Consider the following 15,139-nt stretch of genomic DNA (forward strand, 5'->3'; position numbering starts at 1 on the left):
CACTATGCTCTGTTATCCCCGAGCCATGCCGCCTCATTGTGTGCCCCCTGCTTGTCCAGTTGGGAGTGGACAGTTATGGGGCATGCTCAGGGCACTGCAGTATGTTTTTCTCAGTGGTGTTCTCATAATCTTTGTGCCACTTGGGAGTGGAGTGGCAGCTTTCGGAAGTATTGATTTCTGAGGGCTTTTTGCTTGCTGGCACATGTCAATCATGGAGTTTTTATCAGGGGTGAAAGTTTCTGCTGTGGGAGCTGATCAAACAGGAGAGTAGGAATAGGAGCTGCTCTTCCATTAGAAAAGAGCCAGGAGCTTATGGCAGAGCCCTAGCAGTGTAGTTGACAATGGAATGGAAAGGTGGGTTTGTAGATTTGTGCTAGTAGTAATTTTGTGAGTCCCTGAAGATGTGGGGGTGAAAGCTGCACGTTGTCAGGAACGTTGCAGTCACCACATCCAGTTTGGGACGGCAAGCGTTACAGTTGGGTTTTGGCTCAAGCTCTACTGTGGTTGCAAGTGGGGGTAAAATGGAGTAAAAAACAGCTCTTAATTTACTTTTCTCCTGGATGTAGGTTTGTTTTAGACTCCTCCTGTACACAGAGTTCCTGGTTTTTGGAGGAGGGCCCTGAGGACAGATGCAGGATCTGCTTCAACACTTATGAGGCTCAGTGCATGTTTCTCCATGGCATTTCTGAGCTCTGACCTTTTTCCTTCTGTCCAGCATTCCTCTCTTTCCATCCTGATTGTCCTACAACCTCATGCTAACCTCTCTACATGCTGTGGGCCCCCCATCCCGGACAGAACTGCTTTTGTACAAAGAGCTTCTTTGTAGCCTACCATTGTGCCATATCACTCTGGTCCCTCTTTCTCCGCTACCTCCAGTCCAAGCTTCCTTTCCTCCCTTTCAAGGCCCTGCGTTACTTTGTCCTTCCCTACTTAACCATCCTGGTCACTTATCACATCCATCTGCAAACAGTGACAGTCTAGGTACCTCATTTGTCTACCTCTCCCGCAAGGTCTCTGGGCTTTATTCCAAGCGATCCATGAGGTTTCCTTTCTGAGCTGGTCCAAAAGCCACTGTCCTCTCTTCCGTAAAACCCACTTCCTTTGTGATGTCCTCAAGAAATTAGCAAATTAAAACATTTATTTAAGAGAGAAATGCCTTGCTCTGTTGTGTTGTGCACTGGCTTTTGCAGAGTCCTTTACCATCCAGCCCATCCTTACTACATTTCTAACCCTTCATCTCCATTGCATCTTGTCTCAAGCGGGTTTGGAAACTTCTTGGGGCTGGGATTCTGTTGTATCTGTATTGCAAGGGATCTAGCACACATCTGAGGGTCTAAAATAAACCGCCTGGTGAAACACGTTACACAGAGAATGTGTTTGCTCTCCATTTTGTTTTTCCTGAGCCTGAAATCGTAAAAGGGATTTTTCTGCCTTGCTGTGGAAGCTTAACCAATGAGCAGTGGGAGGAGTAAATGGTATTTAATTTAAAGAACGGGTTAAGCCGTTCGCTAACAAGCACTTGGTTAAACAAGGATTAAAATGTGTGTTTGATGCTTTTCTTGCTGTTTGGAAACCTTGTTACTGAGTGGTTTCTGAATCTACTTCTTTTCTCAGACCCATCTATCATCTGTCCTCTGTCCCCTCAGCTTTGTCTCTGTCTCTCTCTGCCTGGGACAGTAGAAACCCCAGGGTGCAGAGTTCTCCTTGATGTATCTCGGCTCTGTGGCGTGAGATGAGTGGGACTGTCCAAGTGCTGAAGGTCCCAAAAGACAGTGGTAGTGAGTAGGAGCCCAAGCCATCTTCCCTCCCATGGCCACATGCCACCATGAAGCGTAACTTTCTCGCCATTGGACCCTTTCAGTCTGTTGCTCCTTGACTGAGATCAGCACCTGCGTAGGTGTACGTCGCCTTCCCACTTGGCACATCTTCCTGGGCTCTTTTCTGCTCCCTCCCGGCCTTCCAGTTAGGCCTGGATCCTCTTTTCCTTTGTTTTTATTGTGGTGACCACTTGCTCTAGCAGCGCCAATAATGCCCCAGGCTCCCGCCTCCCAGGGACTCTGCGGGAACTTTAGTTCTGTGGTTCCTTAAAACGCTCCTTTTCTGTGGTGGCTAGGCCTCTAGTTTGCTGAGACCACTGCCCATCATACTGATTAGTGTCGTCACATTGTTCCCTTGTGCTCCCCTGTCTGTCTGTCTCCACCTGTCATCTCTTGTCTTGTCTTATGCTAAGATTGTCAGCTCTCTGGAGCAGGGACTGTCTTGGTTCTGTATTTGTACAGCACCTAGCACAGTGGGGTCCTGGTCCATGACTAGCGCTCCTTGGTGGTATGGTAACACAAATAACAATTGTGGCACTGGCATCTCAATGTCTTTGTCCTGATGCTTTGACACCCTGGCATGTTGCCTCAAGGCTTGGTCTCATGGTGCTTCAGAGTTCTCTGATACAGGCTTTGGAGCACAGAGTTAATGAACATGGCAAGCTTTGCCTATGATGTGTGAAAGACACACAGGCTGAGGACTCTGCATGAATTGTATCTGGATATTTCGCAATGTTCATTGAAGGTTCACTTTACTTTTATGGGTACACTAGTAATATGCTTTTCACTTAGGAGTTCATGTGTAAAATAGTGTTGATCCTCATCTCTAAAAACTCTTCTTTTGGATATGGAATTTTTACTAGAGTATTTATTATTTTGTCAATGCAGCTTGGCTAGTTTTCATTCATTACAGAAAATTTTATAGTCCAAATTAAATTTTATAGGAACAATTTCATATAATGTATTTATCTCTTTAAAAACTAGCATGAAGGTGCCAACTCTGGTGATTGGGATAACTATGTTTTTGTCTCTAATTTTCTATAGTATTGATACCAATAAAAATTATATGGTGCCTAATGGGTGATTTGTATTGTAAGGGGTCTCATTCATAGTTTGGGTTAGGTGTGGTTTTTATACATTATATAACAAGGGATAAAAGGAAAAAAATAGGTCCTAATGATGAGAGACCCCTTGTACTTCAGTCCTGATGGATCACTTAAACTTCAAAGATTGACCCACATTGTGTAATTGACTATACTGGATTTACTCTTGTTCTAATCTCCAATTTTCTGCCAGAGTAAATTCTGGTATGGGATATGCTTTCCTGATTTATACGGTGGATCTTACAACTGAGGTTTCTGGGACATAATCATATGTAATTTTGACTGTAACACACCTGCAATGTAATCCAACTGATCTTTGGGGGCTATTGCCTCATCCAGCAGGCCTACCATTAATGTTGTGTTTTGGCGAAGGCCTGTGGTTGCTTTAAAACTTACTCCTATGAACCATATTACATGTGTGTGTGTCTTGGTACCAGAATAGTGTTGAGTTTAGGCTTTTCTGAGGCAAAACTTTTAGTCTTCATGCAATGAATTTTGAAGTATTATCTTTTCGATTATTTTGTTACATGTTGTTGTTATTTTGATATTTTGTTAATATGTTGTGTGGTGATGTTACATTATCAAGAGTCTTGCTGTTTCCATTGTCTTTGATATTTTTGCATACAAACAAAACTGCCTTTAATGAAAACAAATTTCTTCTGTCTTGCTAAAACTGAAGACAATTGTATATGTAGTCATCTTCAGTCTGTGAAGGAGAGATGCTGACTATATTTGATCATAGCGAACACTTAGAATTTTATTATTGCAAGCAAGCCACTGCAATCCTGTCTACTTCTGTATTAATGTGATCTGATTTTTGTATCCAGATCCAGATGAGTATCTAAGGTATGAAGGGAGATGGAACGCATCTGGAAGTGGAGAATTTTTTATTTGAGGTGTCCTCTCTACTCGCTGTAGTGCCACAAAAAATAGAAATATATTGGTTTGGTGCTTGTCAGCTTCTTAAACACACTGCTTGTTATCTAAAAAGCAATGTTTTTGAGAGTTTCCCCTATAGTAGATAAGGTCTTGATGTTCTTGGACCTAGTTAACCAAGCCCTTCTAGATATTGTCTGAGATTACTGAGGACACAAGGAAGGGAAAGGGAGGAGAAATGGGCTCTATAGGAAAAGAAGTTTAATTCCACTAGACACTTCGGGTTTGTTCTTTAGGATTAGCTATTTGCCATAATCCTCTTGATTAAGGATTACGATTCCTGTAGACATGTAATCCAGATGAGTATCCCGGTAGATAACTGAATACCATGCATGATTCACAACACAGTGTGGGTTGGTAATGGCCTTTCTCAGGCTGTTAATCTATTCAGCTAAATGCAAGTAATACGTGTAAGTATGACATTCCCTACAGCTAGCATCTATAGACAGGGTTGAGGGGAATTGATTGATCAGAAGCAAACTGAATTTCAGATTAGGGTTTGATTGTTTTGTTAGAAAGATGGCTATGAATCATAAATCAAGGAGAGGAAGATGCTAAAGTGAGACTTAAATTGTGAAGGAAGGTCAGGAATTCTGTTCCAGATGGTGGGTCGTGACAGGAGGACTGACTGCCCCACCACTGTGTACAGACCGAGAGGAAGATGCAGTGACGTCTGATACCTGAAGAGTATAAGGGAGCTGAGGAATAAAATGGAATGTGGCAGAGTTTGGTAATTCTGTGAAGAAGGTTGACGACGGACTGGATTTTGAAATGTGGGTATGTGAGTGCAGAACATTAACATTTAAAAAAAAAAAGCAACACTCCTACATTTCAGAAAGCTGAATAAAGTAGCGTATTCATCTGGCAAAAAAGCCAGGAGTTTGATGGGACACCTTAGCATGCCCTAGAGATGGATGAGAGGCCTGTATGCTGATCTTCAAACTGTGCTATTGGGCTGTTGCTTTTGGAGCAATCTACTGGTTTAAAATTCCTGAACGCACTCAGTGGGTTAAAGTGGAGGAAACACAAATTCAGGTATGAGAGGCAAGGGCTTCCTCTCTGTGGATCATCAGGTCGCCTGTAGGGAAGCAAATCTTTTGACCCACTTGTTGGCTAGTGTGCCCAACCTGAGAGAGAACAATCTCTTCCTTGCACGCCAAGAGATTGTAATGAGCTAGGAGGAAGTTCATACCAAGTCATCCAAATTCAACTGCCTTCACTTTCCCCAAATGTCAGTTTTATTTAAGAATAATTTATTTTCTAACTTTGGAAGAAGTTCACCCGCTTTCCTATTTACCAAGTATCTGCAGTTTGGGCATTTTGCCAGTCTGCCCCATAATAAAAAGAAGTGAATTAGAGTGACGCAGCTTTTCAGTTTTCCTTAAGAGGAATAGCTCTTTTACTAAAAATGCTCTCTCGATCCATGGTAACATGCCCTGAAATGTAGCAACACCTTTTAAAATGAGTATCTGCTATGTGACTAAATTCCCAGGGCATGGAAAGGGTAAAATACAAATAGAAAACTGACTTGATAAGGATTACCGGTAGTTCTTCTAACTGAACATCATCTGTGAGATAGCAGAAAATATTTTTCACACGGTGGTCTGCCAAAGCAAATGCCTACTAAAGAAATCAATGTGTTTAAACCAATTTATTGCACCAATTTATTATTTTACCACCAACTTTTCAGAATACAACAGGATCCTCTTATGTGAATGAGTCTTAGTTTTAATGTTTTAAATTAGGGTTTTAAAATAAAACTTCGTTTAAGGTTCTTGTAATAAAGAGATTGTTTTGGAAAATAACATTGCTAAGTGTGTGACGGGAACTTTGCCTAGTGTGGTGATCTAATCCTGTCTTGCTACAGGCTCTCATGTGCCCTGGACAGCTGGCTCTCTGGGCCTCACTTCACCCATCAGTAAAATCACAGTGATGCCCTCCTCCACCCTGGGATTCCAAGGGGTAATTCATCTTTGTACCGTTTTCAGAATCGTGGCTGGAGGGCTCTATAAAAGTGCAAAGTATTAACATAAATGAATAAATGATAAGACTAGACGGGACCATTATTGTCATGTAGTCTTACTCCTTGTGACTGCGTAACATATACCCTAGAATTCCACCCAGTGATTCTTGCACTGAGTCCAATAACCGGTGACTGAATAGAGCATATCCTGTAGATCTTTCTAATTTTGATTTTAAACGATTTAAAACTCTTAAACCTGTTCCACTGGTTCATCAGAATTAGTGCCAAGAGGGCTCTTGCCCCTTCCTTTCTTCTCGCCCTTCCACCAAGTGGGTGCTGTCAATGCTTTGATACCCCCAAAACGTACAGCTCTCTGTCTTTGGTATGATGCTGGTTTAATCTGCATCAGCATTCCACTGGATTGTGTCTGTGCACGGCTGTCTGTCAGCTCCCTGCCCTGCTAGCCAGATGTCCATTCTAATGAAATTTAAAAAGGGGGGGAAATAATAATAAAGGCAGAGAGTGTAATGTTATGGCTTGGTTTGACAGGACCTCCTGCTGCTGCAGATGCCAGTGCCAGCCGTGGACTAGATTAATCTGTATTCCAACACACCACTTCCAAAGCCAAGATCGATCTAATTAGGTATTTTAAGAACTGCTTGCATCCTAAATCTTCCATGTCCATCTGTCTAGGGAGGAGTAGGGAGGTCTGTGAGGTTCTAAAGTGATATTGGACCGAAAAGAATCTCTGGTGCAGTGGGGAACCGTGTTCCATATGTGACCTATCTGGAACAAAGGAAGACTAATGGGCCTTGTGTGTTGCTCAGAAACAAAGGCAAGTCAGAGCATTGGTTAGGACTTTGACTGTTTAATCACATCTTGCCCAGTACACTGGAGAAGTCAACGTTATCTGCTAGGATAGCTGAGAGTCCAAAGCAGAAGCTTTTGGTGACCAGCTCTGCCTTGCATTCATGCATGTCTTTGCAGACTCTTGGGAATCGGTTGCATCCACACTAGGAAAAAAGGTGGGTAATTTTGATGTGTTAGCAGGTCAAAGGAAACAGTAGAACTTTCCACTACTATTTACCTCAACCTTCTAACAGGCCTTATCTTCATTCTGATTTTACCTCCTGTTGTTTATTGTGGGTTGGCTAGTAATGGTAAGAGCACACCTTTTTTCCCTGGTGCAGACTAGGCTTTTGTGGGTCTGGGTTTGACACTTTTTCAAAAGAGAAGCATCTAGGCCTGTCTTGCAAGGTGATTGTTCTGGGTGTGGCATCAGGGTAGGTAGCAGCTTTGGCCTCTAACCTTCTTGTTTCCCTCCCCCGGACCAACATTTTCCATTCAGACTTTGCAAAGCTTCCAGATAACAGGACCATTATACATGGAGTTGATTGAGCTGCCTTAGATATAGTCTGAGGTCCATATGTGACCAAGGGAGTGATGAAGTATGGCCTGGTAGATGTAGGATGCAGACAAAGCTGATCAGCTGCAGGGTCCTCTATTGATGGACTCAAAGCAGCAGCAGTTTCTAATCATCTCTTAAGGAAGAACCAAGTGTGAGAACATGCTCTCACACACAGACACATGTCAATGGGTGTGACGTATAGTGCTGCAGGTTCCTGGAAAGCTGTGAATGTACCCTGTGGTGCCCAGAAATGTAGATGTGCTTGGCTAGTACTGCTCGTTGTTCCTGCAGGCATCTTGATTTAGTTAAGTAATGGATTCAGCCAAGCTTCATGTCAAGTTCGGGTTAAAATAAGCCAGGAACGGTCTGTGGCAATTCAATTAGCTGTGTTCTGGTGCTGTCCATAGGTACTGGTATTAACTGGGCAGTAGGGCGCAATAGAACATTTTCATCGGAAATAGGCCAAGCAAGTGAAGACTTCTCCTTTTGGCTCAGAAACATTTTAGACTTGGAGAATAATTGTACCATCATTTGGGAAGAGAGATTAAATAGAGAAGGCCAGATCCTGCCAGTGCTGGCATAGTGTTCACTACTAAAAATAGGCCCATTAATGTCAATGAGACTGCTCCCAGTAGTAAGCACTACACCCACTAGTAAGTGTTTGTATGGTTGGGCTCATAGTTTTTGTTCATGCATTGTATCGTAAAAAAGGACTTCACATCCATGTGTCTGTAGAGTAAGCTATAGAAAGTGGACAGGATAGGTGGTGTAGCCAAAGAATAAACACTGAAGCATTCTTAAGATGACTCTGTGTCCTTGCGGTTCTCCATAAATTCAGTGACTGAAAAGGTCTGATGGGTCGTCAGACATAACCAACTGAATGTGAGTTTGCAGGGAGGTGCTGTGGCTAAAATGTAGATTTTTAAGTGGAGGAATATTGAGGAGGAAAAGGGGGGTGACATTCAGTTGCATATGACGTTGGTTACACGACTATTGGAATACGGTGTCCCTACTGTAAAAAAAAGGAAAGCTCAGAGAAGAACTGCAAGAATTGATGGGAAGTCTGGAAAACCTCCCTTATGACTTGAAGAGATCAGCTTATTTAGGTTATCAGCAAGAAGGGTAACAGATGACCTGGTCCTTGTGTGTAAGTACCCTTCATTAGAGAGGGCTGATAACAGAGGGCTCTTAAATCTAGCAGACAAAAGCAACAAGATCCAGCTACTGGAAGTTGAAGGTAGAAACATTCAAACTGGAAATCACATTTTTAACAGTGAGGGGAACTAACCATTGACCAGCTATGAAGGGATGTGGTGGAGTCTGTCATTTACAGTCTTTAAATCCAGACTGGATGTGTCTCTAAAAGAAGTACTCTAGCTCATCCAGAAATAATGGGCCAGATGCAGAAATCACTGGGTGAAGTCCTATGGCCTGGGCTATGGAGGAGGTTGGACAAAGGATCATACTAGTCCCTTCTGGCCTATCCATCTGTGAAGCTAGATAGACAGACCCTAGGGCGTATCAGTGACCAATCCAACTGGTCTGTATTCCTGAAGAAATTGGCTCGGTGTTCAGTTACTGACTACAGATCTTAAAGAGGGAGGTGATGCACAGGAGAGAGTGAGACTGGTACATGGGAGCAGGAGTGGAGGGCGAGGGGTCCTCATATTAGAAAAGATCAGGCAGCTCCAGTACAACAGGGAGTGGAGCAGCTTCTTATTGCACTGGCAGCCCCACTCATAACCTCCCCTCTCAGACACACCGCAGGTGAACTCTGGCACCCTGGGAACGTTGGCTTTCTTCCAAGCCAGCAGAACAAGCTGCTAGGACATTGACAACTTTTTTGAACGTCGTCCTCCTCATTTTAAGGACATATGGGCTTAATGGCATTTGGGTTTTTTGTAATCCTTTTTTTACATGAACAACTCATTTGATACAGTGTGTGTGGTGTAGTTGCCTCCTGCTGTCCTGAAGGCCCCTCTGCAGTGAGCCTGCATTCACACAGGCTGCACTGATTTATCCATGGCCATCCTTCACCTCCATTTTATCCTGTCGAAATGACAGAGCAGCTGAACGGTGCCGGCCACCAGATAAACCTGTTATCTCCTCTGCTCTTCCTGCCAGCAGCTCTCCACATCTCCTTGGTGCGTGAAAAACTGACACCACCTCCGGCAGAAATCTGTTCCTGAGGAAGCTACATTTATTAGTAGCAAATGAAACTGTGTGTATCTAGTGTTTTGTGATTGTTTTGTTGCCTTATGTGGCACGCAGATAACCTGTGGTACAAAGGGGCAGGCCCCAGATTGGTGGGCATGGCACACTGATTGCTTAGGTGACTGCAGCCTTTTAATGAAAAGATGAGCTGTCAGTTTATTTGAAAGTGCCATGCAAACAGATAATTGTCGTTTGTTCTTTGTACACCAGCACAATTGAGTGAGGCTTCTCTTGGCTGCAGGCTAGGCAGAATTGTGGAAATGCATGTTAATCTGGTTTGATGGCAATGAGAAGACGATCCCTCTTCTCTGTATATTGCATTTTCTTCTGTGAAAATAACAAACCTTGACACCCCTCTCCCGTCAGTGAGGCAACGGAGGAGATTTTTTACTGCCACTATTTCTCATCAATCTTAATCAGCAGGATTAAAGCAAAGACATCATTGAGAAGTTCTAGTTTAGAATACATTGAAATGTGTGAAACCTGAAGTGTGTACTTAATGCATACTGGAAGGCAGGAAGCGATAACAAATGATTCAGTGAGGGAGAGCAGGTGAAGGCTGTCATTTGCTCTGTGGCTTTGTGCTTGGTTTCATCTGCCCTTATTTAAATGTTGCCCTTTGGTGCACTGCCCCATATTTGACATTGGCACAAACTCTGCAAATGATTTGCACCCTCTGCAATGACCATGCCTTTAGCAGGGTGATGCAGGGCAAGTAAGTCGATGCAGGGTGTACCCCACTATTATTGTTTTCACAGCCTCCCATGAATCTCTGTCTCCTCTTCCACCCACCTTTATGCCCCAAAATATATGTGAATCCAGGCTCTGTCAGCACAGCAGACTGCCATTGTCAATGTGTTAATGGGCGAAATGAAGGATGGGCAAGACAGAGGAGCCGAGGAAAGTGTTACAATTGAACTTGGCTAGAAAGGAATGGAGATGTTTAATTCACATTTAGTTTGGAATACATTTAAAAACACAGGTTCTATCACAGAATTGTTGGACTGGAAGGGACGTCTAGAGATAATAGAATCATAGAATATCAGGGTTGGAAGGGATCTCAGGAGGTGATCTAGTCCAACCCCCTGCTCAAAGCAGGACCAATCCCCAACTAAATCATCCCAGCCAGGGCTTTGTCAAGCCTGACCTTAAAAACTTCTAAGGAAGGAGATTCCACTACCTGCCTAGGTAACGCATTCCAGTGCTTCACCATCCTCCTAGTGAAAAAGTTTTTCCTAATATCCAACCTAAATCTCCCCCACTGCAACTTGAGACCATTACTCCTCGTTCTGTCATCTGCCACCACTGAGAAAAGTCTAGATCCATTCTTTTTGGAACCCCCTTTCAGGTAGTTGAAAGCAGCTATCAAATCCCCCCTCATTCTTCTTTTCCGCAGACTAAACAATCCCAGTTCCCTCAGCCTCTCCTCATAAGTCAGGTGTTCCAGTCGCCTAATCATTTTTGTTGCCCTCCGCTGGACTCTTTCCAATTTTTCCACATCCTTCTTGTAGTGTGGGGCCCAAAACTGGACACAGTACTCCAGATGAGGCCTCACCAATGTCGAATAGAGGGGAACAATCACGTCCTTCGATCTGCTGGCAATGCCCCTACTTATACAGCCCAAAATGCCATTGGCCTTCTTGGCAACAAGGGCACACTGTTGACTCATATCCAGCTTCTCGTCCACTGTAGCCCTTCGGTCTTTTTCTTCAGAACTGCTGCCTAGCCATTTGGTCCCTAGTCTGTAGCGGTGCATGGGATTCTTCCATCCTAAGTGCAGGACTCTGCATTTGTCCCACAGTATTCTTGTCAGCAAGTTCCCACAGTATTCTTGTCAGCAAGTTCCCACAGTATTCTTGTCAGCAAGTTAAGGAAGTATGGGCTGGATGAATGCACTATAAGGTGGGTAGAAAGCTGGCTAGATTGTCGGGCTCAACGGGTAGTGATCAATGGCTCCATGTCTAGTTGGCAGCTGGTGTCAAGTGGAGTGCCCCAGGGGTCGGACCTGGGGCCGGTTTTGTTCAATATCTTCATAAATGATCTGGAGGATGGTGTAGATTGCACTCTCAGCAAATTTGCGGATGATACTAAACTGGGAGGAGTGGTAGATACGCTGGAGGGGAGGGATAGGATACAGAAGGACCTAGACAAATTGGAGGATTGGGCCAAAAGAAATCTGATGAGGTTCAATAAGGATAAGTGCAGGGTCCTGCACTTAGGACAGAAGAATCCAATGCACCGCTACAGACTAGGGGCCGAATGGCTAGGCAGCAGTTCTGCGGAAAAGGACCTAGGGGTGACAGTGGACGAGAAGCTGGATATGAGTCAGCAGTGTGCCCTTGTTGCCAAGAAGGCCAATGGCATTTTGGGATGTATAAGTAGGGGCATAGCGAGCAGATCGAGGGACGTGATCGTTCCCCTCTATTTGACATTGGTGAGGCCTCATCTGGAATACTGTGTCCAGTTTTGGGCCCCGCACTACAAGAAGGATGTGGATAAATTGGAGAGAGTCCAGCGAAGGGCAACAAAAATGATTAGGGGTCTAGAACACATGATTTATGAGGAGAGGCTGAGGGAGCTGGGATTGTTTAGTCTGCAGAAGAGAAGAATGAGGGGGGATTTGATAGCTGCTTTCAACTACCTGAAAGGGGGTTCCAAAGAGGATGGCTCTAGACTGTTCTCAATGGTAGCAGATGACAGAACGAGGAGTAATGGTCTCAAGTTGCAGTGGAGGAGGTATAGATTGGATATTAGGAATACCTTTTTCACTATGAGGGTGGCGAAACACTGGAATGCGTTACCTAAGGAGGTGGTAGAATCTCCTTCCTTAGAGGTTTTTAAGGTCAGGCTTGACAAAGCCCTGGCTGGGATGATTTAACTGGAAATTGGTCCTGCTTCGAGCAGGGGGTTGGACTAGATGACCTTCTGGGGTCCCTTCCAACCCTGATATTCTATGATTCTATGAATCTCATCAGATTTCTTTTGGCCCAATCCTCCAATTTGTCTAGGGCCCTCTGTATCCCATCCCTACCCTCCAGCGTATCTACCTCTCCTCCCAGTTTAGTGTCATCTGCAAACTTGCTGAGGGTGCAGTCCACACCATCCTCCAGATCATTTATGAAGACATTGAACAAAACCGGCCCCAGGACCGACCCCTGGGGCACTCCACTTGATACTGGCTGCCAACTAGACATGGAGCCATTGATCACTACCCGTTGAGCCTGACAATCTAGACAGCTTTCTATCCACCTTATCGTCCATTCATCCAGCCCATACTTCTTTAACTGACTGGCAAGAATACTGTGGGAGACGGTGTCAAAAGCTTTGCTAAAGTCAAGGAACAACACGTCCACTGCTTTCCCCTCATCCACAGAGCCAGTTATCTCGTCAGATCATCTAGTCCACATATGCAAGCACAACCTGTCTTTCAGGCAGGTACATACCGAGTAGTTAAATACCCACAGGAAGTAAACTGTAGGCACAAAGAGGGAAGCCCAATTAAGGTCAGGCTGAAAACCAGGCTCTGTGTGAGACCAGATTCTGCCTCAAGCAAGGTTGGGTCTGCGTATGTGTGTTCCTTCTAAGGGAACCAGGGCCAGCAGGGAGTCTTTCTTTTCTACTTAATTTAGCTCCTGGGAAGCCTTGAAGACCAGCATTAGGGAGCCACAACACAGCCTAGAAGCAAAGAGGCCTAGAACAGAGCTTTCCCTTCCTGTGAGATGCTGAGTGACCTGAATTCCCATGGAAGGTGCCCAGTGCTTTGCAGAATCAGGCCCTGGGAGTGAGACTGCTGCCATGTCTTGTTAGCAAGGATCTGGAGAGGAGATTCTTTTGTAACATTTGACAGGAAAGCGCTTCTGAAGGAAATTTTGTAAAGAATGAAAGAAATTATGTGATAATTGCCATGCTCTCCCCCATCACTGAAAACCCTATTCTTCCTGTGGCTTTGGAGAATAGCATCTTTCAGACATCTGCATGGCTATTCATAAAGAGAACACCTTGAAGCTGTGACCTGCCACACACAAGAAAAGAATCAGTACAAATTTGAGGCACTTAGTTCAGTTGCCCTTCAGACTCTGAAATTTAGTGGGGTTGAACATGAACTTGGGTTGCCTCTTGTGTTCTTGCCCAGTTAATATTTTATTCTGTTCCAGGGTTGGGCTGTGAAAATTTTGACCCCTAAGTAGAATCTAGAAGGCTGTAGAGCAGATTTATTTGTTCATTATTTCCTTGTGTGTTGTGCTGAATTTGTATTCCATACACAGGATTTTCTGTAAATAAGAGGTTTGTTTGAAGGTTTTGCTCTAGCTAATGCCAATTAAATCTCTGCAGGAGCTGTATTCTGGCGTGCTTCTCTTCTGAGCTATGCTGTTCTAACAACTGCTCCCTGCTTGGTAACGTAAGGGTCACTCAGCTGACAGTGCCAGCTTCTGAATGGAGCCTGGTTTGGGTCCAGTATGGCCGTTAGCCGTGAAAGAAGCAGCAAAGCCGTCCCCTTAGCTAGGATAGGAAGTGCCAAAAGGAGAGTGAAAACCACTGAGAGATACCTCACCCAGGAGAGTTAAACTGAACTGGGTTTGGACTTTATTTTATAACATCCCTTTTTTTCAGAGCTGCAATTAACAAACAGCAAGAAGATTCCAAAATAGGTTCAAAGTAACACAAAAATTTGATAAAAGCCTAGAGGCCTTTCCAGCTTTCAGCTAGCTGGGAGAAGAGACGAGACACCTAGGGACCCTTTCTTGCAACAGCTTCCCCATCTTTTATAACCACATCCCAGATCACCCATGTGATGGACAGGAAACCCCTGCAGCTGGAACTGAAGGTGTGCCTCTTTTACACCTTGTCCCAGAGAGGAAATGACTTGATATTCCTGACCTGTATGCAACTCTCTCTCTTCACCACCAGAGCATGTCTGTTCCATCCTGGCCTCCCTGCTGCGGAATCTGAGAGGGCAGCAGAGAACGCGGCTGCTGAATAAATTCACGGAGAACGACAGTGAGAAGGTTAGTGCTCTGGATGTCCAACGGTGCTCCCGCTGCTGGAGCACAGGGCAGGGGAAGATGGTTAGAACTGGCATGGTGCCAGCGTTTCAGTGGCCTTGGGCCAGCCTGAAAAATGGGTCTAAGTTGCTGTATCTCCGGGGGGTGGGGGAAAAAAAACCCTACCAGTAGCAGAGTTACTTGTGCTAGCGGGTGGCCAGTACATAGGATAGTGCTCTCAGGTTCTGCATTTGTATCCCTCCCCCCTTCCATAGAGTGCTTCATCCTTCTTAGCAGGAGTGGCATTTGGTCATGGAATTGTCCCCGAAGTACCACCAGCTGATAGGTAGCCAGGGTAGCCATCTGCAAAGAAGCAGCTTTTGCAAACCAGTTCTTCCAATGGGAATTGTAAATTCAGTCAGAATTTACGGCCAGAAGGGAACATCAGGTCATCTGGTCTGACTTGCTGCACTCCACAGCCACTAAAACCCACCCAGTTCCCCTATATTGATCCCAGCAACCTGGATTAGACTAAAGCATGCCAGGCCTCAGGAGACTAAACTGATGTGTGCCCCAGGGGGAGAATAGGAAGGTGCACGAATGCCCAAGGCCCAGCAAGATATACCCAGCTGATCCCAGCCAGTGACCCACACCCAACACAACCACGGTCCTTGTCAGTCTAATCTGGGGGAAGATTCCTTCTGACTCTGAAAATG

At 44.6% G+C, this 15,139-nt stretch overlaps 1 protein-coding gene across 2 annotated transcripts in view; it reads left to right on the plus strand.

Moving 5' to 3' along the window:
* CTNNBL1 (catenin beta like 1) overlaps window positions 1–15,139 on the plus strand; it is a 112,526-nt gene that overhangs the window by 71,691 nt on the left and 25,696 nt on the right. For both annotated transcript variants that reach the window (XM_073308594.2, XM_073308595.2), the window contains one exon: window positions 14,350–14,447. In XM_073308594.2, the coding sequence (XP_073164695.1) occupies window positions 14,350–14,447 (98 nt within the window). The remainder of the gene's footprint in view (window positions 1–14,349; window positions 14,448–15,139) is intronic.

This window comes from Lepidochelys kempii, chromosome 13, assembly GCF_965140285.1.
Source record: "Lepidochelys kempii isolate rLepKem1 chromosome 13, rLepKem1.hap1, whole genome shotgun sequence".
Lineage (NCBI taxonomy): Eukaryota > Metazoa > Chordata > Testudines > Cheloniidae > Lepidochelys > Lepidochelys kempii.